Raw genomic sequence first — 24,328 nt, 5'->3', positions numbered from 1 at the left:
TTATTTTCTTTAGCCTAAAGTGTATTTGTGTTTCTGTCTCTGATGTGATTTGAAGTGAGGATTATTAGTTCGAGGTTAGATGTTTCAGGGTGGGGTTGAGTTGCCAACACCAGTTTTACTGCACAAGGTTCTAATGGGTCATGGAATCTGGAATGGTCATGGAATGTTTGTACTAGGCCTGGGAAACTCAAAGCCATGGAACAATATTTTCTTTTAACAATGTTTCGCTGTTATTCTGAGTTAACACGCCTCACAAAGTTTATTTTGTTGTGACTCTTATCTCATGGAAAACATGCATAATATCATGTAAGGACATTGAAATTTGTATGAACCCTACTGTAGATATTTGCCATTGAAAATAGGACTCAAATCATAATTATTCCTTTAAAAGCTGAAGGTTCCTTTGAGGGCTTTTCCCATAACTGAACACATGTGTGGGTGTTTGAAAAAAATACTTCCAGCTCTGAACAGGCTGCTAAGGTTGTAAGATTCTCAAGGAGAGAACAAAATTTATCCTCAGTTAAAACAAACAAATTATACTTTGCATATTTTAATGTAATAGTGATATAATAACAATATTAAATTTAAAAATAAATATTTTATCACAGAAAGTGTTCTAGTTCGTGTATGAAGACATTAATATTTTCTACATGTCAGTTAGCATGCAGTCTATGTCTAATAGGTTAGGTAGTATTATCACTTGCGAACACAATTTCAAACCTTAAATACGGTCTGTTAACTCGCCTGTAATGTTTTTTTACACTGCTAAACAGCCATAACAGAAGTTTGTTGTTTAACAACACACTCAGCAATATTCCAGCTATGATATCGTTCTGTAACATGTAAATAATCAAGTCTGTTCCAGAAAATACAGTGATTGATATTGTGGGCAACATTCCGCACCATGCATACATTGTTGAGGACCTATTCTAACCCGGAATCTTCACTGGGGTCATAGCATATAATGTTATAGAAACTTGTTAACGCTGCACACACTATTCTAGCAGGTGTGGACCAGACAATCCAGTGATTGACATGAAGACGATGATAAGCACATGATAAGATTATTGTTCAATCACAAATGGGAGTGGGATAGCACACTTGGTGAATAATTTTGTCTGGATCAAAATCTTGTAATGGCCTTGTAAAGTTATCAAAGTGCTGACATATTTCTTACATTTCAGACCATGACAGTGACTGGCGGCAACAGGAGTAAAAAACATGTGTAATGTTGTTTGTCTGTTTAACACTGCACTGTGTACATCAAGTCCACACCAGACAGTCAGCAGCAAGTGGGATACAATGACAGGCATCCCACCAAGCTGGAGCACCTGATCCATTTAGTCACCTCTTACGACAAGCCTATGGGTCAACTGTTTTAGAAATGATTGTGACAGCTCAAATGAAAGAATTGCATCTGACATAATCTCACACAGATGTTACTTACATAAATAACCATGGACACATCAATACACATAATCTCATCAGAAATCACTGTGCATCAGTAACATGAAGTATTACAGAACTCACAATCTTATGGCCAGTGGTGAATTAATTTGGTTTCAACAGCTCAGATAAAGATGTTTACCTAAGCCCTGATATGCGATGCATCATGATCCCATTAATCGGAGGTGATGTGTATGAAATAAGAAAAGGTGATATACATATCCTAAGAATCAATGATTTTTCTGCAGCATACTTCAGTGAGTGTATGCTCCTTATTTCAGTTGCAAGTATAACGAGTGAGTAAATCCCGAAGAGATACAGCTCTGATACATTTGGTGAAACTCACAAGCACAGATATGCACACAAACCAAGAAACAATGTGATCTGAACTCAAAATCATAGGATTCTTACATGCCAGAGAGATGTGTCTTTGATATCTCCCACTTTTCACTGAGAACCATTTAGTGGACACTACTTTGCAACAGTTTTATAATACTATTAATATCTGTTTTTGGCAAACACAACATCTACACAAGAACACTTTTCTTATCTTAAATCATCATGTTAACCTCATAGTGTTCTTCTTTTCCTTTTGATGCAAGACTGCACAGTCCTGTTTTTCAGCAAATCAGACTATTAATCTGTATCACTGTCGTCCTGAATTGACCTTTGTACACACTCTCTCTTCCTTTCACGTCTCTACAGTCATGTACGGCAGTGCAGATAGCACCCATGAGTTACTTATTTGGCTGTCAAGCTTGCATAGACTAATGAAATACAAACTAATTAGCTAAGGTAGACATCCTGATTCAACAAGGAATATACATATACGACACTGAGAGAATCTGGCTTCTACCAATAATTCAACACATTTAAATTCTATAGTTTGGACAAATGAGAGGTCCTCTTACACCTACCAATACACTGAAATAACTTGTTCATATTGTCTCATGCTGTTTTAACCGGCTTCAGGGTCAGTCCCACTCTAACATTTAGTCTAATGAGCGAGTGACATTGGTAAAACATCGCTTTGAAAAGTTATATCAAGGTGTGTCAGCTTGGTGTAGGAGGAAAGCCTGAAGTGATGCAGGTCTTAGACAAATCTAGAAACATAATGAATTTGAATCTGGGATGCGAACCCACAGTCATATGTTTCTGGCTTGCCTAAGGGACGGAACTCTGAACACCAAATTGCGGCACCTTGGATAACTGAGTCAAATACAGACTGAGGTAAGACAGACACAATCCACTTGTCCTGAGACTAGTGTAAATCTTGAAGGACCTCGTTTTCTCTCCATGTTACATAGCCAGAACAAGCTGTAGACCTGCAGGGTTTAACTTGTAGCGTGTACTCCTGTTTATACATCAAGGTTTCAGGCAGAAAATATCACGATAGACAGGAGACAGAGTTAAGATCACTTTGTTGGGGAGGAGTATGGTGTCTTGGACACATAGTTCATGATGGCCGACTGCAGCATGTGTGCCCTCTGCACCTCCTCTTCCTTGATGCGAGCGATATCCATATCTCGGGCTCGCAGTCGCTCCTCCAGACTCACTATCTCACGCTCCTTGTGCTCCAGCTGCTCTCGGTTCTTCAACATTTGCTCTGAAACATCCAATATTGCAGCATGTAACAGTTGTCACGGAAATCTACTATTGTGGGACATTTTCTGAATTAGGGAATGGACCATACATGTGGGATATAACTGACAGCTGCCTGTCTGACTGACTGAGCTTGGCTCGCAGCGTGTCATGAAGATGCCCCTACAGTGACCTACCTGACAGCTGCCTCTCTGTCTGACTAAGCTTGTCTCGCAGGGTGTCATGAAGATAGCCCTACAGTGACCTATCTGACAGCTGCCTCTCTGTCTGACTAAGCTTGTCTCCCAGCGTGTCATGAAGATGCCCCTACAGTGACCTACCTGACAGCTGCCTCTCTGTCTGACTGAGCTTGTCTCCCAGCGTGTCATGAAGATGCCCCTACTGTGACCTATCTGACAGCTGACTCTCTGTCTGACTAAGCTTTGCTCGCAGCGTGTTATGAAGATGCCCCTACAGTGACCTACCTGACAGCTGCCTGTCTGTCTGACTGAGCTTGTCTCCCAGCGTGTCATGAAGATGCCCCTACTGTGACCTATCTGACAGCTGCCTCTCTGTCTGACTAAGCTTGTCTCCCAGCGTGTCATGAAGATACCCCTACAGTGACCTACCTGACAGCTGCCTGTCTGTCTGACTGAGCTTGGCTCGCAGCGTGTCATGAAGATAGCCCTACAGTGACCTATCTGACAGCTGCCTCTCTGTCTGACTAAGCTTGTCTCCTAGCGTGTCATGAAGATGCCCCTACAGTGACCTACCTGACAGCTGCCTGTCTGTCTGACTGAGCTTGGCTCGCAGCGTGTCATGAAGAGGCCCCTACAGTGACCTACCTGATAGCTGCCTGTCTGACTAAGCTTGGCTCGCAGCGTGTCATGAAGAGGCCCCTACAGTGACCTACCTGACAGCTGCCTGTCTGACTAAGCTTGTCTCCCAGCGTGTCATGAAGATGCCCCTACTGTGACCTATCTGACAGCTGCCTGTCTGTCTGACTAAGCTTGTCTCCCAGCGTGTCATGAAGATGCCCCTACAGTGACCTACCTGACAGCTGCCTGTCTGTCTGACTAAGCTTGGCTCGCAGCGTGTCATGAAGAGGCCCCTACAGTGACCTACCTGACAGCTGCCTGTCTGTCTGACTAAGCTTGTCTCGCAGGGTGTTATGAAGATGGCGCTCCTCTTCCAGCTTGTTGACGGAACTGTTCAGATCCATCTTCACCTTGCTCACTTCTGCAAAGGTGATGTTGTTCTTCTCAGCTAGCTCCTGGATAAAAGGAGGCATTGTAATAAGAGTTCATACACCTGGAACTGTTCAACCACGTTTTGGCACATCATGATAAGTTTGAATCATATCATGTTCTGGAAAATTCATTTTCTAGAATAATAATTTGAAACTTAACTTGCAAGTTTTCACATTTTTACAGGAAGGAGAGATAAAAAGCCATGAATTATTCAGTATTTCTACATACTGAATGTTGAAAGTACATACAACACCAACTCTGATGACGGGTAAAAAGTGCTGATGTTGTGTATTATTTGAGCCACCTTCACTATGTTTAGGTTTAGCTCAGTGAATGTTTTCTGTCTTGCAGTATTGCACATGAAAAAAGATAAGTCTTCCCTCTAACCAGTTATAAGTAGGAGTGTAAAAGTTACACTCCTTTACAGTATTAATAGTTTCCATCGATTTCGTGCTACTCTATTTAATTGTTATATTTATAGAAGTAATAAAAATGTAAAAATTGTTGTCTGTTTATTATTCCAGTGTTTTTTATACAAACTATATCCAGTTTGAAAAAACAGTCAAAATAGTACCACATCATTGTATCTCACTTGAATATGAAGTCAATAGTTGCAAGTGACATAGACAGTCTATTAACAAAATTTGACATTCAAATAATTTCTGCATAAATAGTTAACACTAAAACCTAATAATTTGAACAAAATATGTCATCAAAAAGAAAAAGTATATGCTAAATTGAGCTCCCTCAGCCTTGCAATTTCAGCGAAGCTTACTATATTTACAGAGCCAAAATGACTTTTGAGAGAATATAAGAGAATGGTCAAAACAATTACAAAATTTATTGTGATAAAAGCTTTTTTCAATATGGCTGCCATACACGTATTTGCCTATGAATAAGAGAACTAACCTGTCCCATCTCCTCCAACCTCCTCTTGAGCGTCTCCAGCTCCAGCGTCAGGTTGGAGTTCTTGCACTGCAGCTCCGACACCAGCGAGGCCTGTTGGTTACAGTGACTCTTCAGCTCGTCCTTGGATGTCTGCAGAACACGTATCTTCTCCTCCAGCTGCTTCTGACGCTGCTCCTTCATACAGGACACAAATATGAGACGTTACTACACAGCTGAGACAGAGATAACAGCAGGGAACGCTAATATTATCCTTATCACTTAACACGCTTAAGGTAAAAAATTTTTTTTATTATTCGAGGGAGTAGCCTGGATTTTTTTATAAAATATTTCTATTAGTAACTGTTTCAAAACATAACATGTTTCTCTTAATTTCTTTTCACAACACATTGATATTCAGGATAACAGACATTAAATGAACACATAAGCACAACAGCACTGCAGCACACCTGGATATGTACTCAACAGTATATAATGTCAACAGCCACAAACAAAAGTTGCTGTAAGCATTGCTTTATCAAATATTTTCTGCATTAATACTGAAGAAAAATATTGACAGTAAGTAAATTCCCACATTGTTTCTAAATCTGCGAGAATGAAAGTATTATTGTGGAATACTGTTGCAATACAAAACAGTCAAATTTACTTCACACAATTTCAACTCAAAACGATTTCTGATGCCATACAATTTGTTCACCGTGAGAGCAACAAACATGCCACAGTTCAGCTTCCCCAGTGTGCTAGTGTCAAAGAAGATGTTTAACAGAGGCACAAATGCCTGTTGAGAGAATTTCAGAGCACAACAGTATATTTTGAGCAGATATGGCTGAACAGTGGTCATATTGAAAACCAGATTCAAACCTCTTGAACAAATTCAGGTGTTGTGTGGTGGGAACAAGCATGTAAAGTTCCAGCTTCATTGGTTTGACGATGTTTCCCCAACACTGGCACAGGTCGCTGGACAACAGGCCATTACATAAGCTCACTCCATTTTCAAAATCCCATTTGAATCTGCATTTATGCAATATCATCATATTGCCAGATAATGGGATCTTGGGAGATTAGCTCCACACTTAGCATGACTAGTGAAGTGATGCTCACCAAATCGGTGAACATGGCCTTTATCAGCTATGACAGATTTCACACCAGTAAAAGCGAGTGTCTAATGTGACATGTAGCTATATTTCTGACCTTAGCAACCTCACTCACAACTTGCTAGGTTAGACATTCTACTAAGATGACATTCTCCTGCCTACCTCCTCTGCCTTGATCCTCTGTTTGGTGTGTGTGAGCTGCTCCTCGGCTGTCATGCGGTCGGCCATGTTTGCTGTCTTCAGGCGACTGGCCTCTTCCTCCAGGCCCATCCGCTGCTCCTCCAACTTCTGGATCCTCTCTCTCAGGGCCTTCTCCACGTCATCCCCCTCCTGCTTCGTCCGCATGATCTACACCACAGGTGGAGCAATCAGTCAGAGGAATTTCAACAGTGTTTCCCATATTATTTTGTGTCCGCTAGGCGATCATTAATAAATTATTAGAATGTGTTCCCTACCTGCCTTTATCATTTTATTATCTACAGATGAATAAAATTGCTATTTGGTACCTTTCTTTCCTTTTCTTGATGAAATAATATGCCATATAGGTAGCCTCACCAAACAGTCATGTAAATCACATCTGTCAACTCTTCACGTCTTGAACCAGGGACTTATCAAGGATTCCAAACTAAGTGCCCTTGGCGGCAAATTGGCAAAAAATTGTTTAAAATTATTCAATTTTAACACCTCATTCAAATGATAATGTTAAACAAAGCATTCTACCATGAATTTGGAATTTACTCGATTCTGATTGGTCAATCAGAGGCTATTAAGTCACAATAAACCCCCTCTGATCGAAACAGCTGGTTTGACAGCCGCATCACCGCGGAAGCTAATGTTCATAGAATAGTACTATTTTCAGTCATTGTCGGTAGGCATATTTAAATAATTATATCTACAATTACAGGTTACAAAATGCACAGATACCGTAACTACAATATTCAAAGGATGTGTGGCAATACATTTCATGCAGAAAACACAATAGAAATCTACAAAGGGAATGCATTTACGTTTTGGAGACAACAGAAAGCTTGGAATTTTGGCGCTTTTCTATATACGACTGTGACGTCATATCTTTTGCGTCACAATGAGCGATGACGTCATAATGGTGACGTGCGATGTAGAGCGAAAGCCTTGCAAAGCTTGCTTTGTTTTCTTTAGGGATGCCCACCTCATGTTAGCTTACCAAGTTGCCGAGCTTATATGCTTTCAATGCCTGTCATATGTTCGAGTGATGTATTATAAAAGCTTGAGTATATACAGCGCCATATTTTGTTCGGTGATTCCGAAATTCAGATCGATAACCCACTGAAAACACTGGACTCAACCCATGCCGCTTCGAGTTAGGTTCCAAATTCATTTTAGCGCGGTTAAATCTACAGGTAACCTAGCTCTACATGAAAACACAGTATGTTTATCTCCTACTTAAAGCCTCTTCCTCTATATTGGTCTTGCTATCAGTGGAATACAAGTCACCTCTACAAAGTCATAACAAAATAGGAAATAATGTTGACTGTTTTCTACATACCTCAATGACCATGGGCAACGTATGTTGGTTGGGGTTTGACAGTGTTCAATGTTCATTGACATTTACAAGAGTGCACCATCATCAGAGCACTTAGTGTTGTCATGTGAGCCTACCTCTTTCTGCTTGTACTGCTCCATGTCCCTCACAGCATCCTTCTGTCTCTGCCGCTCCTGTTGTAGACGCTCTGATGGAGAAACAGTAGCATGTATATAGATCTCTCTCTTGGATAATGTCACATGGCAACTGTGAATCCAGAGAGATGGTGCTTCTGTGTGTGTTGGGATGGGTGGTGTTGGGTGGGGAGGAGGAGGTGAGAAAGTGGTATGGTTCGTGGGGTGCAGGGTCAATTTTGTTGTTTCACCCTCCATCAGCTTCTGGTGTGAAGCAAGCCCGATCACTTTTGTTCTGTTATTGTGTTGAGAAAAAATCAAGAAACATACAAGGGAAAATCTCACACTGAAACCCATCATTATAGGTTTCTGGCCTGCTTGAGGCACAGCGATTTGCAATGGCTTTAGATGACTGGGACACCTTTGCCCCCGGCAAGCTCTATGAAGCTCAAAACTAAAAGGATGGAGCATGATAATACCAGCCTTACACATCTAGAAGGCAAAGAAAGCTGAAATTAGTACTGGCCTTCACACCACTTCCCCTGGGGATTAGAATAAGTCCCCAGCAACCCTTACTTATCGTACAACGCGACTTAATTGATCAGGTGATCATGCTTGGTGAATTGGCTGAATGCATGTCATTCTACGTCAATGGTGTGGATCGTTGCTCATAATATCAATCACTGGTTTATCTTGTCTTACAGGCTGCCATCATACAGTTGGCTGAGTGCAGGGTGCAGCATTAAACAACCAAAAGCACACAGATACTGCCCTCACCATCAAACTGTGTGCCCTTCAGCTTCAGCTCAGCCTGGAGGTGGGTTATCTGCTCCTTCAGTTCAAACACCTGCTCCTGCTGATTCCGACACTTCCGGTCAAGGTCATCCACCTAAACAAGGGAGCCAACTCTTGTTAGGTAACAATGATTATAAAGGTACTCACATGAGTACCATTGAAACATTTTATACATACTCTCTTGGCAGTAATCTAACAGCATTTAATTATTTCTCAGATGCGGGCCCCATTCTATTATTTTTTCAAAAACTTTACTTTTACAATAACAAATGATTTTCTATTAAATATGCCTAATAAGTGAAAAATCAGCTAAATCAAACTACTCTTTGAACTAAAAATCTAAAGCAGCAACCTTGCATAACCTCACTGAAAGAAAACACATTTGCAAATAGTATTTTGTTTCCCTGTTATTGTGACCGTTAGTGACAGTGTGTTGTCAGTACAATATCCTTAATATCACATCTTGTACTCCATCACGATACCTAACTGCATGCATATCTGACAAACTCAGGTCACGTCAGATGAACCTTGTGTGAATTTTGACTGCCCAATCTAAATGAAGGTTTAGTAGTTTCTTCAGCAAATCATATCTCCTTTTTTGAACAAGAAGGCTATATTTCTATAACTTGATTCAGAAAATGATGGTTCACCATACAATACAAGGGTGAGTTCTTTATTATTCTGCATGCAGAGGTTAGGTGAAATGGGGTTTCCCGTCGCGTTCAAGATTATTGCACTTACCGGTATATAGTGACGTGCATGCACGTGTGTGTGTGTGGCTGCTTGTACGAGTCCGGACTGATGCCGATTTATAGTGCCAGCCAACTGAGATACCATGCCGTAGTTTAACATGAATACCCCACTCAGACACAGAATGCTGACCCCGAGCTGACCAGTCCTTGTTATAGCCCCTTAATGCTGAGCGCCAGGCAGGGTAACAACAAGTACCATCTTTTAATGTATTTTGTATGACGCAGCTTGGCATCTAACCCTGGACCTTCCGCACTCTGGGCAGACGCTCTACCACAAGACCACAGAGGTTTTTGCATTCACAATTGACTGTTTATGTTTGTTTGCTGAAAACAAAATTCATCTGACTTGATCTCCAATGGAGGGTTTGTAAGATCTTCATGCACAGAGGTAACATATTGGAGGAAAAGGTTGATTTGTATGAGATTGGTTGTCAGTATGAAAGCAGTTCATCTGGACACACAACCCAAGATAATGTCAAGTCTGAGTGTAGCCCCACCTTGGTCTGCAGCTGGATGTTCTTGTCGTTACTCTCAGAGAGTTCCTTCAGCAGCTTCATCTCCTCATTGGCTCGGTCCTAGTCAACACAAGCCAGTCATGGGGTCATCAGTCATCATAGATTCAACGAAGGAGTTTGAGCACAGATGGCAGTGTTTAACATGAAAGGGGTTCTTGGGTCTCTTTTGTTTTTTTCCAATGGCACATTAATTTATGGACCCCCTCAATCTCTTACATTTAAATAAGGGTTAACAAAAGGACCCCTTGACTTTAATTCGAACACTGGATGGTGCATAAATAACAGATCCACAGAATATCTGCAACTTTTGGGAGTCAATGCCCGACCCGTTCATGTATATCATGGTCTCTACAATAAAGTGTCACACTGTGTTTACTACACTCTCCTGAAAGTCGTCCAGTGCTCCAAGTAAGCTATGCATGTGTATGGAATAATCAAAATATATCCCTATTATCTAGTTACCTAAGAGATGCTTGCGTACATGAAACAGTTCAAACACAATAGTATTGACAGCAGGCATAATTATTACCCAAGCTTTCAGCTTGTGTTCCTGTATTTCCTTACTGATCTTTAATCACTGATGAAATGCAGACATGACATTCATGACTTCTACTGTAGTTAATACTGCTTATTGGAACTTGCACATTTATCATTGTGCAGGTCAGGTCATTCCCTTTTAAGGCTCTTAGAGCTAAAAGCTGTGTTGTAGACACGATATTTGTGTAGGTACATAAAAATATAAATTAAGGAGAATTATTTTAAAAAATAACTTTGTTTATCATGTTTATTGTTTAATGCCACACTCAGCAATATTCCAACTATATGACGGTGGTCAGTTAATAAATGAGTCTGGACCAGACAATCCAGTGATTGACATTATGATGATTTGGGATTTGATGACATGCATCAACTAAGTGGCCGAGCATAGTCGCCTCTTACGCCAAGCATGTGTTGCTGAAGACCTGTTCTCTACCTGGAAATTCAAGAACCTGGACCAAAGGGAGTTCAAACATAATGAATACCCAAAGAATATGATTAAATGTGAGTAAATGCACAGTGACTAAAAACATATTATCTTCAATATGTATACAATGATATACCCCATGAATCAACTTGTCCCTCTTTGAAGCTTAGCAAGATTCAGAGTAATCATGGTAATCAGCTGAAATTGCTTCACCCTTATGGGTGTATACTTTCCACACCACATGAGAGAGGGCATGACACTAAAGTGAGAAGGTATGACTCCAAAGAGATGGCACAACACTATTGTGAGAAGGCATGACACTAAAGTGAGCAGGTATGACTCCAAAGAGATGGCACAACACTATTGTGAGAAGGCATGACACTAAAGTGAGAAGGTATGACTCCAAAGAGATGGCACAACACTATATTGAGAAGGCATGACACTAAAGTGAGCAAGTATGACTCCAAAGAGATGGCACAACACTATAGTGAGAAGGCATGACACTAAAGTGAGCATGTATGACTCCAAAGAGATGGCACAACACTATAGTGAGAAGCTATGACACTACAGTGAGAAGGTATGACTCCAAAGAGATGGCACAACACTATTGTGAGAAGGCATGACACTAAAGTGAGCAGGTATGACTCCAAAGAGATGGCACAACACTATTGTGAGAAGGCATGAAACTAAAGTGAGAAGGTATGACTCTAAAGTGAGTAGGTATGACTCTTAAGTGAGAAGGTATGACTCTAAAGAGAGATGGCACAACACTAAAAGATGGCATGACACTAAAGAGAGATCACACCTCACTAAAGAGAGATGGTACGACACTAAGGAAAGATGGAATGACACTAATGAGAGATGGCATGACACTAAGGAAAGATGGTGGGACACAAAAGTGAGAAGGTATGACACAAAGGAAAGATGGTATGACACTAAGGAAAGACGGTATGACACTAAGGAAAGATGGTATGACACTAAAAAGAGATAGCATGACACTAATGAAAGATGGAATGGAATTGGGAATGATTATTATATGACAAATTGAGAGTTAGCCATAAATCTCCTCAACTTGACAAAAATCAAACAAGACCCCTACCTCCCTCTCATGTCGCATCTCTGACACTTGGGCAGCTGCCCTCTCCGACAGATCATTCTTCAGTCTGTTGATGACAAGATTGCAGTCGGTGACCTTCTGCTCAGCCAGAACCAGCTCAGACTCAGTCATGGACAATCTGGAGAACAAGAAACACATTACGCCATTTAAATAGGTGCCGGTGAAATGTGGTTAAGCTTTGCCTTCAAGATATTTCACTCACATCACGACATACGTATATGTGTGTGTGTGGGGGGGCTGCTTGTACTAGTCAGGACTACAGTTTAACAGCATCAAATGGGAAAATGAAAAGGTCCCATAATAAAAACAAATATTCGATTTACATCCATATTATTTTATTAAGTCTGGTAGGAGGCTGGTTAGTTGTTATGTTCTTGATATTAAAAAAGCAGTTCAGCTGACTTGAAAAGTTCAATTTCCACAATTGCTGAACTAGGCTGGAAGTATGGATTATATTTTGGCTGGACTAAAGAGCCTATGCATAGTTAAATCAAAATCGCGTAACGAAATCAATATCCGCAAAACAGCATGGATTTCTATGTACCGTCAACTGGGTGTCGACAGATATTTTCCAAATCTTTTCATGTTTTTAATCAAGATGCTAACATGATTTGATGCACTTCGCAAGGCAAGACCAATTTATTACAATATATATCTTGATCATCGATCAGATCGTCTTGACCGGGCGCCGCCATTTTGTTTGAAGCAAATGCAAGTGATATGAGAGGTGGAATGTGATTGGTCAATAGAAGTGGCATAGAAAGGACATAAATCGTAAAAGCCACAAGTGGCGCTACGATCGAGCCGGGAATTCAAGCCTAGTTCGGCAAGGGTTGAAACTGGACTTTTTTGTTCAGTTAACTCCCTTGCCTCGGGAAGATGCTGAATGAGATTACATGAAGTGGGGTGTGTGGTAGTGAGGTGGGCGGGGATGAAAATCTTCTAACTGATTACAAGGCTTCAGCTGCAGTGAATTCTACAGTACAGTTCAAAAGCTCGCAAGCCTTTTACCACATTTCTCCAAATAAGTTCTCACAAAAATGGACATAAACCTATCCTCAATGATAAGGAAAGTTAAGAAACATTTCCAAAATCCCAAACAATTAAAGCATAAACATAAAGGCCTGAAAATATTCACAAAAAATATACCATTCATTTGATATATTCATTAACCATGTTAACAGATTGCGAGAGAGAGGATGACCTCAATCTCGGTTTTGTCATGGCTACATTCATCATGTTCAAGTTCAGGAAAAGATCATATACCATGCTAAAGCTTGGTTGTGAAATTTCCTTCAACTGGTGGACCTGGAGGGGGATACAGTGAGTGCAGACACTCCTTTAGGACTCCATATAGATATTTGAGCCATTGAATATTGACTCACACGTTATCATTCACATTGGGTATTGATATTTTGGGGGGGGGTATTCACTATATTTTTACTCTTAGGGTAAAGTCTATTGGCTTTTGGAAACCGATTAGTAGATTTATAAAAAATGATTTCGCTTGTCAGGTAACTTCTAATTAGCATGTGTTTTTGTACTGCTAAGAGTGAGTCACATGTCACATAACCTCATAACTGTGATGCAAGTTACAACAAGCGGTTTGTTGCACATCTTTGCATTATTCACTGACGTAGAGGTCAGATAAACATGATGCCAAGCTTCAGTCATGAAGAATACGTCCGAAATGACACAAGTTGTTAAAGTGACGTTGGGTAATAACACATAGCGTTGTTAATCTATTGGGTTGTTGAATGTTTTTAATGCATATTTGTATGAAAGCAATTATTTTTTTATTTGCATATTTTACGCAAATGCTCAGCTTATCTGGAGCTCTTCCCCTTACATATGAACCAATGTCAGTCTCCTATGTGTTTAACTTGACATTGAGACTGGTAGTATACGCCAAGTTTCAAAATCCTAGATATGGTTGAAGGCTCTGCACCTCTATGTCTGTGCCAAACATTTCTAAGGTTGTTAATATTTTGAATGTTTCTTTCTTACTTTGCTGCTAGTGAGTTGAAAGCCCCTTTCCTGTCTTCGAGAGCATCTTGAAGAGAATTCACTCTGTGGGATGCAGTTCTGTAAGGAAGACGATGATTACAAAATATTAATGTCTGCAAGCAGTGAAATATGTAACAATCATGTAATTAGTAAGCAGGGGAAAATGTTATTCCATAGAGTTTACCAATATTGTTTGTTTCAGCTGAGCATCAGTTAATTCATTCTGTGCTTTTTCAGAATCACAAACATAATCCAACTACAATCAGCAATTGTCAGTAACAACAACCATCTCCAAATTACATAATGCTATTTAAGACAAGCATGTCACATTGCTACCTTTTTACCATTCCATTACCAATCATTACACACTGGTATCCCTATTGGGAGAATCATGGGGATGATTTGAAATGTGGGGTCACGAAAACCAGATCTTTTACTCTGATACGATACCTCTCTGGGTGAAAGCAATCCCTCCAAGGGAGTTCACAACAGTATAACTGATTTCTGAATATCAAAAACAGACTTAAAAAGGCAGTTCCGAGTGGAAATAACATATGAAGGTTATGTTATTATGGTTGATCACATTTTTGTGGATATTTTATTATTTTCATATACCCTGTTGTTTCTGAGCACCATGGCATCTATACCGTCCAGGGGTTACAATTGAATGAATGTTTGTGTTCTATGTGGGTGTTCTGTTGTTAAGATAAAACTTCAGAATAAAGTGGGTTTTCATTTATCAAAATTGACATTTCAGAAATGGTAAAGGAATGAAGAGGAATCATTTTAGAATGGTGACATATGATTGGTTCAAGAACCCACACAACCTTTGATTGGGTGGTCTACTGACACGACTTCCTGTTGAAGGTTTGTTAAGACCTTCATGCATAGAGGTATTGCATCAAAGTAAAAAATCTGCTTTAAATGAGATTTATTTGAAATGTATCTGTAATAAACAATATAACTTACTGAAGATCCACATGTAAATAACCAGGTTTACTAATTCATTTAATCAGCAGTTGAGATATGTCACAATGGCACACACAACATTACCTACATAACATTATTGAATATCAGCGGCATCTTCACTATCACAATTGTATTGCAATAGCTGCAACCACTGCAGCAAAAGTGGCCAAACTGCTGCATAGCATTGTGAGAACATTGTGAGAACATGGTGAGTAACTGAACCTCCTCACAACGTAGATCCTTGCAATGTTCGACAAGATATCAAGCCTTACGTCTGTTAGCAGGTTAGGTGTAGGAACACGTTCTGAACAAGATGTATTTTGCATCAAAGTAAATCAAACATTTAATGATTTACAGCATATTTTATACGTATATATTTTCACATCTATTGACACTATCGACAGTAGCCCAGCATCAATGTTAATCTTAACTATTGATATTTAAGTTGCCATTGATGTATTGATATTGGTCCATGGACAATTGCGATGCATCAACAGTTCAATGAATCACTACACCCCTGCTACCCACCGCTTGGACTTGCGGAGGAGGTCCTCCTGCTTGTCCAGCGTGTCCATCAGGTCCCCGATCTGGATGTGTTTGTCATGCTCCAGCTGACTGATGTGTTTTGACAGACTGTGAGTCTGTTTCCGATGACTCTGTGTCAGAAGCTGACGGTCAGCATTGTTGTCCACAGCAGTTTCTGAAACACAACATATATGAACTACAACAATGGTCACAAGGAGTGGGAATACTGCCATACATAACTTTAAACTCCAGGGTTGTCAGAGTGAGTTGAGTTGTAGCAGTATTTCAGTCATGTCACAGCATGAAAGCTTTATCATGTTTGTGAGGGAGGAAAGTCAACAGGGATCCTGGCCATGCAAGTTCACCACTGATTGTGAGTTTGTTGTATTACACAGCACACACATTATGATCAGATGATGGCCGTCTGTAAATAAAAGAGACTGGACCAGACAATCCATAGATTGATATCATGAGCATCGATCTACGCAATTGGGATACGATGACATGCATCAACTTAGTCAGCAAGCCTGACCACCTGATCCTGTTAGTCGCCTTTTGCGACAAGCATAGTTGCCTGTTACAACAAGCATTGGTTGCTGAAGACCTATTTTAACCCGGATCTTCATGGGTACACTGTTAGTGAATCTGACAACTTTGGTAAGGTGATGACACAAAGACCACGACCAGATTCCGATGCCTGAGTGATGCAGTATTCTGCAGTATTCATCAGTATTCCAACAATATTCCAACGATATCACAACGTTCTGTAAATAATCACGTTTGGACGAGGCAAACCAGTTGCATTGATCCCCAATGAGCACGATGACATACCGGGTACAATTCTACCCCAAGTATCATCACAGAGGTATTTTGATAGGACGTACAACAATGATGTTGACAGGGTGTGACAGTGTTGACTGACCTATAGACTTGAGGATGTCCGAGGGGATATTGTTGCCAGCCAGTTCCAGACGGGATAAAGTTTTGTTAGATTTCAGCATCTCAATGAGAGCTCGTCCTCCCAACAAACCAATATTGTTCCACCGAAGATCTAGATCAAGACAAAGATATCACAATACTGTCCACAAATGAAACTGAATAGGCATATCATAATTATTATTGACATTATTGCAGTCTGACAGGGTTATAGATTTGACAAATTATGTACTCATCATTAATGAAACTTATCTACTTATTAATAATTGAGTAATACCATCTTTGAATGGAAATCTTTGAAAAATTGGCTTGTGTTTAATCTCTGAAATTGGCTATCAAACTGGCAGCCAGGGGTGTTTCAGTGAAGATGTATATTGTTTTAAACTTCACTTCAGTAATAAATTACATACTGGTATACTCTGATAATAACACAGCACTTCTGGAAAGTTTGAAAACTCAGAAGTCATTTCAAAGTAGGTGAGGATAATTCCGTGGAATAGGTTATTGCATTTAACTCCTTGAGTCCTAAGCAAGTGACAGACCTGTATTAATATAGATATTAATGCATAAATACATAAACAAGCACATTATATGTGGCCCAACAGTGAGCCCAAAGAGTGAGTGCACTTGAACCATATGTTTCCTTCTTGTAGGTGAGGTGCCCAGTGCAACATGTCATCAACCAACCCAGCCAGGTCAGTTCTCTTCCATCACTCGTCCTGCATGGACAGGCTTCACCATTGGCAGCCCACCACTCATGTATAGCAATTACATATAGTGATAATTGAGAAAAACTATACAAAATCCACTACAAACTATAAAGTACCTAGTGCCCTGAGAGTTGTATTGCGTTTGAGGTTAGCTGCCAGCTCGGACGCCCCTTCATGGTTGATCTGGTTGTTGCGGAGGTCGAGAGCCTGGAGGGAAGAGCTGGAGCCCACCCCATCACAGAACACAGCAAATGCCATGTCCAACATACCCATAGCATTCCACTCCAGACACAAGCTGAAAATACAAAACATTCATATTTTCTCCACTTTCATTTTTTTAAGATGTCATATAACATGTACAACTTCATTTCATCAACTGTAAATAAAGTTAGTGAATTAACAAATTGCTCTTGGAAATTCCAGCTGTATCACAGCAAGGAACACCATCAGTTGGCTTCATACAATGTGCCCAAGAGGAATCAAACTCAGACCTCTGGCATGAAGTGAATGCTGTAACTACTAGGCTACCCACTGCCACTCAAAACTCTTTACTAGAATTATACAAGGCCCAACGTGTTGACAAACACCAGCTATGTTAACATGGTTCGATGTACTTGGAATACATAATGATTATATGTTAAATATTTTCCTGATCTACAGGGGCGGTTGGGTAACCTTGTGGTTAAAGCGATCGCTCACCACGCTGTTTCACGCCGACCCAGTTTCTATTCCCCACGTGTACATGTGTGAAATTGCTGGAATATTGCTAAAAGCGGTGTAAAACAATACTCACTCACTCCTGATCTACAAGTACTCTGTATTTGAAACTTACAATTACCGTAATCATATTCATGATGTCAGCTGGTTGCTGTGTTCAATCCCGTGGGGAGATGATACAATCAGATATCACATGAAGTTTCAGGATTGGAGCCTCTAGTTCTACATTGATGACCGCCAGGAAATGACCAAGCTTACTCTCATCCATACACTCACATCATGAATTTGAAGGATATTTGTTCTGATGCTACTGTTCCTACAGTTCCTACCTGACAATGGAATGGTTCTGTCGGAGTAGCTTCCCCAGTGCTTCTGTTCCCGCACCTCGAATGTTGTTTCCCTGGAGATCAATATCAATAATGGTTACATTGATAACAGTAACCATGGTAACAGCAATATCGACAGTAAACATGGTAACAGCAACATCAACATGATCAACATCAACAGTATGGACATAAGTTACAATAACCACAGTGGCTACTTTAGCCACTAGTCCAGAGTCAAGTAAAATTCAGTTCAGTCTAGTAAGCTCAGCATATACAGTTAAGTCCCGTTAATCCGACATCGATGGTTGCAGATGATTGTGTCGGATTAACAAGTATGTCGGATAAACAAAATTTAGTAGTATCAACGTTCGTGATCGAAAATCGGACAACTACATGATAGATAAGGATTCAAACACGTTATAAAAAATATAAAATATATATTTATATTGTTATGTTAAATTGTTGGCGGAATATGTTTTCTAATCATTCAACCTCTAAAGTGTAACACAAAACAACTGTTACGGACTGTTTGACAGATTCAAAATACTTTAAAAAGCATAGTCTGGAATGGAAGTCGCAACTTTGAAACTGGTACCCAAAGCTTAAGAAAGCTGCTTTCTAAGTGGCTAATGTCGACTTCCTGTTGGTCATTTCATTTGTAGGTCATAGTTCGCGAAAGGTTGTTCTGACGTGACTTGTAATGGGATGTCCTCGTCGATAGCGAGAACTTGTATCTGATTTTAATAAGATTGTGGTAATCTAAGCATGTGAATTATCCTGTTTTCTTTATTTAAAGCATTAATTGTTTATTGTTAAGCAAGTTTATTACTGCAGCTTTGTAATATGCAGCTACCAGACGACTCGCCTCGCATCAAAACACTGGCTGTGTACTCGCGGGCAGATGACCACGGAGTACGCTGATCACTGTGTCGGATTAACGAGACTGATTAATGAGTGATTTCGGTATTTCGTTGCAAATTAGGTGTGTCGGAGTCGGAATGCGAGACTGTCGGATTAACGGGTCTAAATAGCACTGATTTAATCGGTTCCCATCATTAGTGTCGGATAAAGCCGATTGTCGGATTAACGAGTGTCGGATTAACGAGACTTGACTGTAATAGTCTCATAGTAACATGAACATTTGGTTAAATATGGCTTAGATTATATCTCTTTTCCTACCTTCAGATCCAGCTTTTTACAGTAGGAATTGTGGATGAATCCCTGCGACAGACCCTTGAGAGCTTCATGAAAGGAATATAAGTAAGCAGACTTAGTCATAAAGTATCATGGTGTTGACGGCACAACACTGACAATATATTACATAAGGTATATGCAGGAAAGTGACAGAGATAAACAATGACATATTTTACCCAGAAACAGTGTGTCCGAATAATTTGTTTCTTGTTCAATGCTGCTTTGTTCAGAGCACATTATTCATAATGTCCCAGCTATATGCATGATATGAGAACAGCCTGTAAATAAGTAAGTCGAGGCCTGACCACTCGATAGAAGCCTCTACTTACAAGCATAGGCTGCTGAATCCCTACAGTGGTTGTCAAAAATATATCTAAACATAAAATTAAATCTGCAGCACTGTAAGGAAAGTAACATGATATCTTTCCGTTCTTTAACCTCTTAGATATGTTAATAGCTAGAGCCATTTTCCTGATGCAAGAGAGTTAACTGACTATAAAAGTCCAGTTTCCACCCTTGCCAAACTTGGCTGGTATTATGGAGTTACATTTTGGCTGGACTAACGAGTCTATGCATAGTCCAATCAAAATCGCGCATGGAAATCCGGTTTGTAAACTGTCGTGCAGATTTCAGTTGATTGCAGGATTTGCAAAGCATGTGCACCACCAACTCGTTGTAAGCAGATATTTTCCAAATCTTATCATGTTTTTAATCAAGGTGCTCACGTGATTTGATGCATTTCGCAATGTAAGACCCGTTTTATCACAATATAGATATTGATTATTGATCAGATCGTCCTGACTGGGCGCCACCATTTTGTTTGAAGCAAATGCAAGTGATACGAGAGGTGGAATCTGATTGGTCCATATGAGAGGCTTAGAAGGGACATAACTGGTAAAAAAACTGTAATAGCCACTGGTGGTGCTACGATCGAGCCCAGTAACTCCAGCCCTAGTTCGGCAAGGGTGGAAACTGGACTTTTAAAGTCAGTTAACTCTCTTGCCTCGGGAAGAAGTGGTAAAGCAAGCTTCTGTAAATTCTGAAAAAGTGACTCTTTGAGTGATTAGTTGAGATTGTTTATATGACAATTTCAGTAAAATTACAAAAAAAATCAGGACAGGGACCTACATGGTGAAGTGTACTATACCAGACCAATGTTTAACAACTTAGCTAACTGTGACCCTGAAGTTTGGATACAATTAAGCAAAGAGGAGAGGTGAAATGGGGTTTAACCTCATGTTCAAGATTATCACACCTTTATAGTGACATGTATGCATGTGTGTATGAGTGGTTGTTTGTACTAACTTGGACTAGTGCCAGGTTTTATAGTGCTAGCCGAAATAGACGCCCTACCACAGCCATGGATACCACACCCAGACACAGCATACTGACTCTGAGACGACCAGTTTTTGTTTTATTCCCTTCATGCCGAGCACCGGGCAGGGTAAAAAGAGGTACAATCTTCTAACATGTTCAGGTATGATGAGGACGCGGATGAAACACAAGCATGTAATAACATTCAGTTACCATGGTTACAATAAGTTTAAACTTTTAGCAACTGAATAAACCTACCATCCTCACTGAGCATACAGTCAGCAAACTTGTACTCAGTAAATGTCCTGTCAGGTGCAATGACTTTTCCCAGGACAGCACAGGACTTAGGAGTAAGACTATTGGTAGAGAGATCAAGAGTTGTCCGCCCCTTACTGCCTGCATGAGTCAAACTGTAATATACAGAAATGGTGCCAGTGAAGAAGACTGATACATTCTGTTATGTATATATGCTAATACTAATAACACAATTGTTTAAAGCCTTGTGTTAATGATAAATCTTTTTAGGACACCAACTGATTTAACACTAACCATGCTAACAGGCAGACATATTTTCTATGCAATGCAATAAGACCAAGCAGACTTGTATAATCATGATAATGTTGATAAAATGATAACTACCGTTTACAAGGGCTTGCAACTGAACAATTACTAACTATACTCAATACCAAAAGAAATGCAAATACCATACATGTTGGTTATTATATACAGAATTACTCATATTCAAGAGATATTAGATTATGCAGATTGGTTTGATGCACAAACAAACATACTAGTTTGTTGTGTGAACCGATGCTCATGAACGCAGCACATGTGACGTCATAGATCCATGACTCGAGATGCACCTTTGTCTCATGCAGGACTAGTGTGTAAAGTTGGGAAATAATGTGCAGCATATTAGAACAAGAATAAAGACACTCCGTGGTAACACTGACTGATTGTTAGGTTTGTCATTAATTGATACACATTGGAAACATCTGTTCTACACCATGTTAACTTACATACTTCTCCGTGTTTCTATGGTTCACGTTTCTTTTGGTGGTGAGCAGATATTGACAATTAATTCCTGATGTTTCATCATTGTTCAGTGCTGTTGCAATCTACATGTCGACTTGCCATTTTGATCAGGCTACTACTATCGTTTCTTTAAACCATGATAATCTTCCAAATTAATCCCAAACAAGGAGGAATTAATGTTATATGCTTTGGGTTAACAATGGTTTGGAAACAAGGCAAATGGTTCTTGGCAAAATAATGCATTTCATCACAAATGATCCAACTGATTGCGGTGATAAAATATATCAATGAGTAAATTTCTCACGCACCTTTTCAGTTTCTCAACAATACAGTCCTGGGCTTCTACATGGTTGTCCTTGCAGAGACGAACATACACCTGCCTGAAGTCATCCATTTCACTGAAGCCAAAAACAGAATAAGTGATGGTCACAATCAGCATGATCAGGAAAAAACAGACAAACACAGTGATTGGAAAGACGTTTCATTTGCCCTTTTCAGTGAACTGCATTGGCTTTTCACTTTACCATGAGTAAAAGCTATAAAAGAACTTCACAAATGATTTTCCAACTGAGAAACTAATTTTGGCTTGTATATGGACCCTTGTTATTCTTTCCTATGGAGGACTGGGTCTGTGGATACCAATGCTGATCTCATCATTTTCATGTTGCCCATATACTAGGTTTTAACTATGATTAGAATAGAGTAATAATTGTCTACCAGACATGCCAAAAGGGTGTTGTATGCAGAATTAAGCAAATGTCTTGGGTACAAAATATGAGCTCATGTTCACCATGGTAACATGTTTACAGTGAAAATAGGACCAGTATGTCTGTTGATGGCACAGCCAATGTTATGGAAACAATGTTTCACATCAAGTATCCTTGCACACCCTATTTTTTAACAGTTTGCAGTTTGACAAGATTGCAAATATTTCGAGGGATGAAAGAATCAAATCTTCAATTCATGTTCATAGTTGGTATGTGATGTCTTCAACAGAACATTCAGCAAAATCCCAATAGGAAATGAGTTCTTGATAAAAGGCATGACCTCCATTGCCTCGTCTGTAAACTTTCACTCCATTCGAGTGACATCACCTGTTTTGAAACCTGATTGGTTGGTACTTTAGCAGGGTTTCCATGAATGAACAGCTATGTATGGCACACAGTTCTCATCATGATTCTTGCAGGTCAGTATTAAAACTCCAAAAGAAATTGTAAGTTTGAAACCTATTCCCACAATATGAATATTTGTCACATCATAACATATTTTAGAGTATTTTACACTTTTTTACTTTCACTTTTCATCATGACACAGGTACCAACATGAATGACGATGGGCTGTTCTGTACTTCACATGAACCAAGTACTGAAAGGTCTGATGTGTGCACTGTGAACAGTAGAGGACGTAACGTGTACGCGAGATGGGTCTCCCGTCTCGCGTTCAAGTGACCACCTGAGAGGGGTCACTCGTATGCATGGCGGTCTGTCAGTGGACCATGGATTTCTGCATGTTGCACAAATATGTCTCTACAAGTGTATTATGGAAATAATATAACACAATTACGTAGAGTTATTGATGATGAGTTATTGGTGAAGTGGGCACATTTGAGTACATCACAGCTGTTGTTATAACGCGACAAATCACGATCAATATGGATGTTTGAAAACAGGTGTCACTCTAAAACAGGGTACTGAAGATATATCGATATATATAAATATGGCCTCTACTCTGCCATGATTTGAAGGTTAAAATCGTTATGTTTAATGTACGTAATAAACCAATCTCAACAACAACACTTAATCATTTAAATGCTGTAATAAATATAACTGCACGTTTTTCCTTCAACCTGATTTCTTTCTCATGTTTTTATGTTGGTCCAGCATTTCACCTGTTCAAAACGTCACCAGAAACAACATCAGAATCAGTCATACCTATTTTCAAGGTATTAAAAAAACAAATAGCAATTAGTGCAATCTCATCATTTTGACAGACCTTAGAGCAAAGTTCAAACTTAAATAAACTCGTCGTTGACTGTCAAAAAGATTTGTCGAGACACGTTTCCAACATCGGAAGCATGGGAAAAACAACTGGAGTGAGTGCATCCGCTTTAAAAATCACAATGAAAATGTGCAGTTGTATTTTTCGTGATACTAGTTCGAAGTAACGCTTAAATTACCCCTTGTGAACGAAGAACACCACACAATTCTCTTCGTACTGCTTCTATTATATTCAGAACGCCGCCATTTTGAACCAATGACGCTTCTAAAGATTCATACCTTCTTTCATGAAGAACGACATTAATTACGTCCCTTGGATCAGATACCGACTGATAACTTTTCCCAAGCGCGCCATCAATTAATTATTCAAATTTGATTAGTCCGAAGAACAAATCTACATTAAAATTTTATGTTTGGTCAATATTGGTTTAATTAGTACGAAGTAGTTAATATATCTATTATTAGTACAATATATTTAAAATATTTAAAACTATCAAGGACACTAAATATAGAAGTGGTCCATGCAGGGATTCTACATACATA

At 39.6% G+C, this 24,328-nt stretch overlaps 1 protein-coding gene across 1 annotated transcript; it reads right to left on the bottom strand.

Annotated features, from left to right (window-relative positions):
- Positions 1-537: 537 nt before the first annotated feature.
- LOC124151764 (leucine-rich repeat-containing protein 45-like) lies at positions 538-24,048 on the bottom strand. Its single transcript, XM_046524402.2, has 17 exons — positions 23,965-24,048; positions 22,097-22,186; positions 21,012-21,163; positions 19,425-19,486; positions 18,249-18,319; positions 17,319-17,497; positions 16,479-16,607; positions 15,560-15,731; positions 14,063-14,140; positions 12,038-12,173; positions 9,957-10,034; positions 8,690-8,801; positions 7,916-7,986; positions 6,440-6,625; positions 5,187-5,360; positions 4,153-4,300; positions 538-3,052 (listed from the first exon to the last, which is right to left on the bottom strand). The coding sequence occupies exons 2-17, from the start codon at positions 22,180-22,182 to the stop codon at positions 2,862-2,864; spliced, it is 2,025 nt and encodes a 674-aa protein (XP_046380358.2). The 5' UTR covers positions 22,183-22,186; positions 23,965-24,048; the 3' UTR covers positions 538-2,861.
- Positions 24,049-24,328: the final 280 nt, after the last annotated feature.

This window comes from Haliotis rufescens, unplaced genomic scaffold (assembly GCF_023055435.1).
Source record: "Haliotis rufescens isolate VD_foot unplaced genomic scaffold, xgHalRufe1.0.p SCAF_11, whole genome shotgun sequence".
NCBI lineage: Eukaryota > Metazoa > Mollusca > Gastropoda > Lepetellida > Haliotidae > Haliotis > Haliotis rufescens.
This window is presented reverse-complemented; position numbering and strand designations above follow the sequence as displayed.

Coding starts and splice junctions, on each gene's coding strand:
- LOC124151764 (XM_046524402.2), bottom strand. CDS start 22,182: ATGGATGACTTCAGGCAGGTGTATGTTCGTCTCTGCAAGGACAACCAT. Junction 16,608..17,318: donor TACAACTCTCAGGGCACTAG/GTACTTTATAGT, acceptor GTCTTGATCTAG/ATCTTCGGTGGAACAATATT. Junction 5,361..6,439: donor AGAGGATCAAGGCAGAGGAG/GTAGGCAGGAGA, acceptor TCCTGTATGAAG/GAGCAGCGTCAGAAGCAGCT.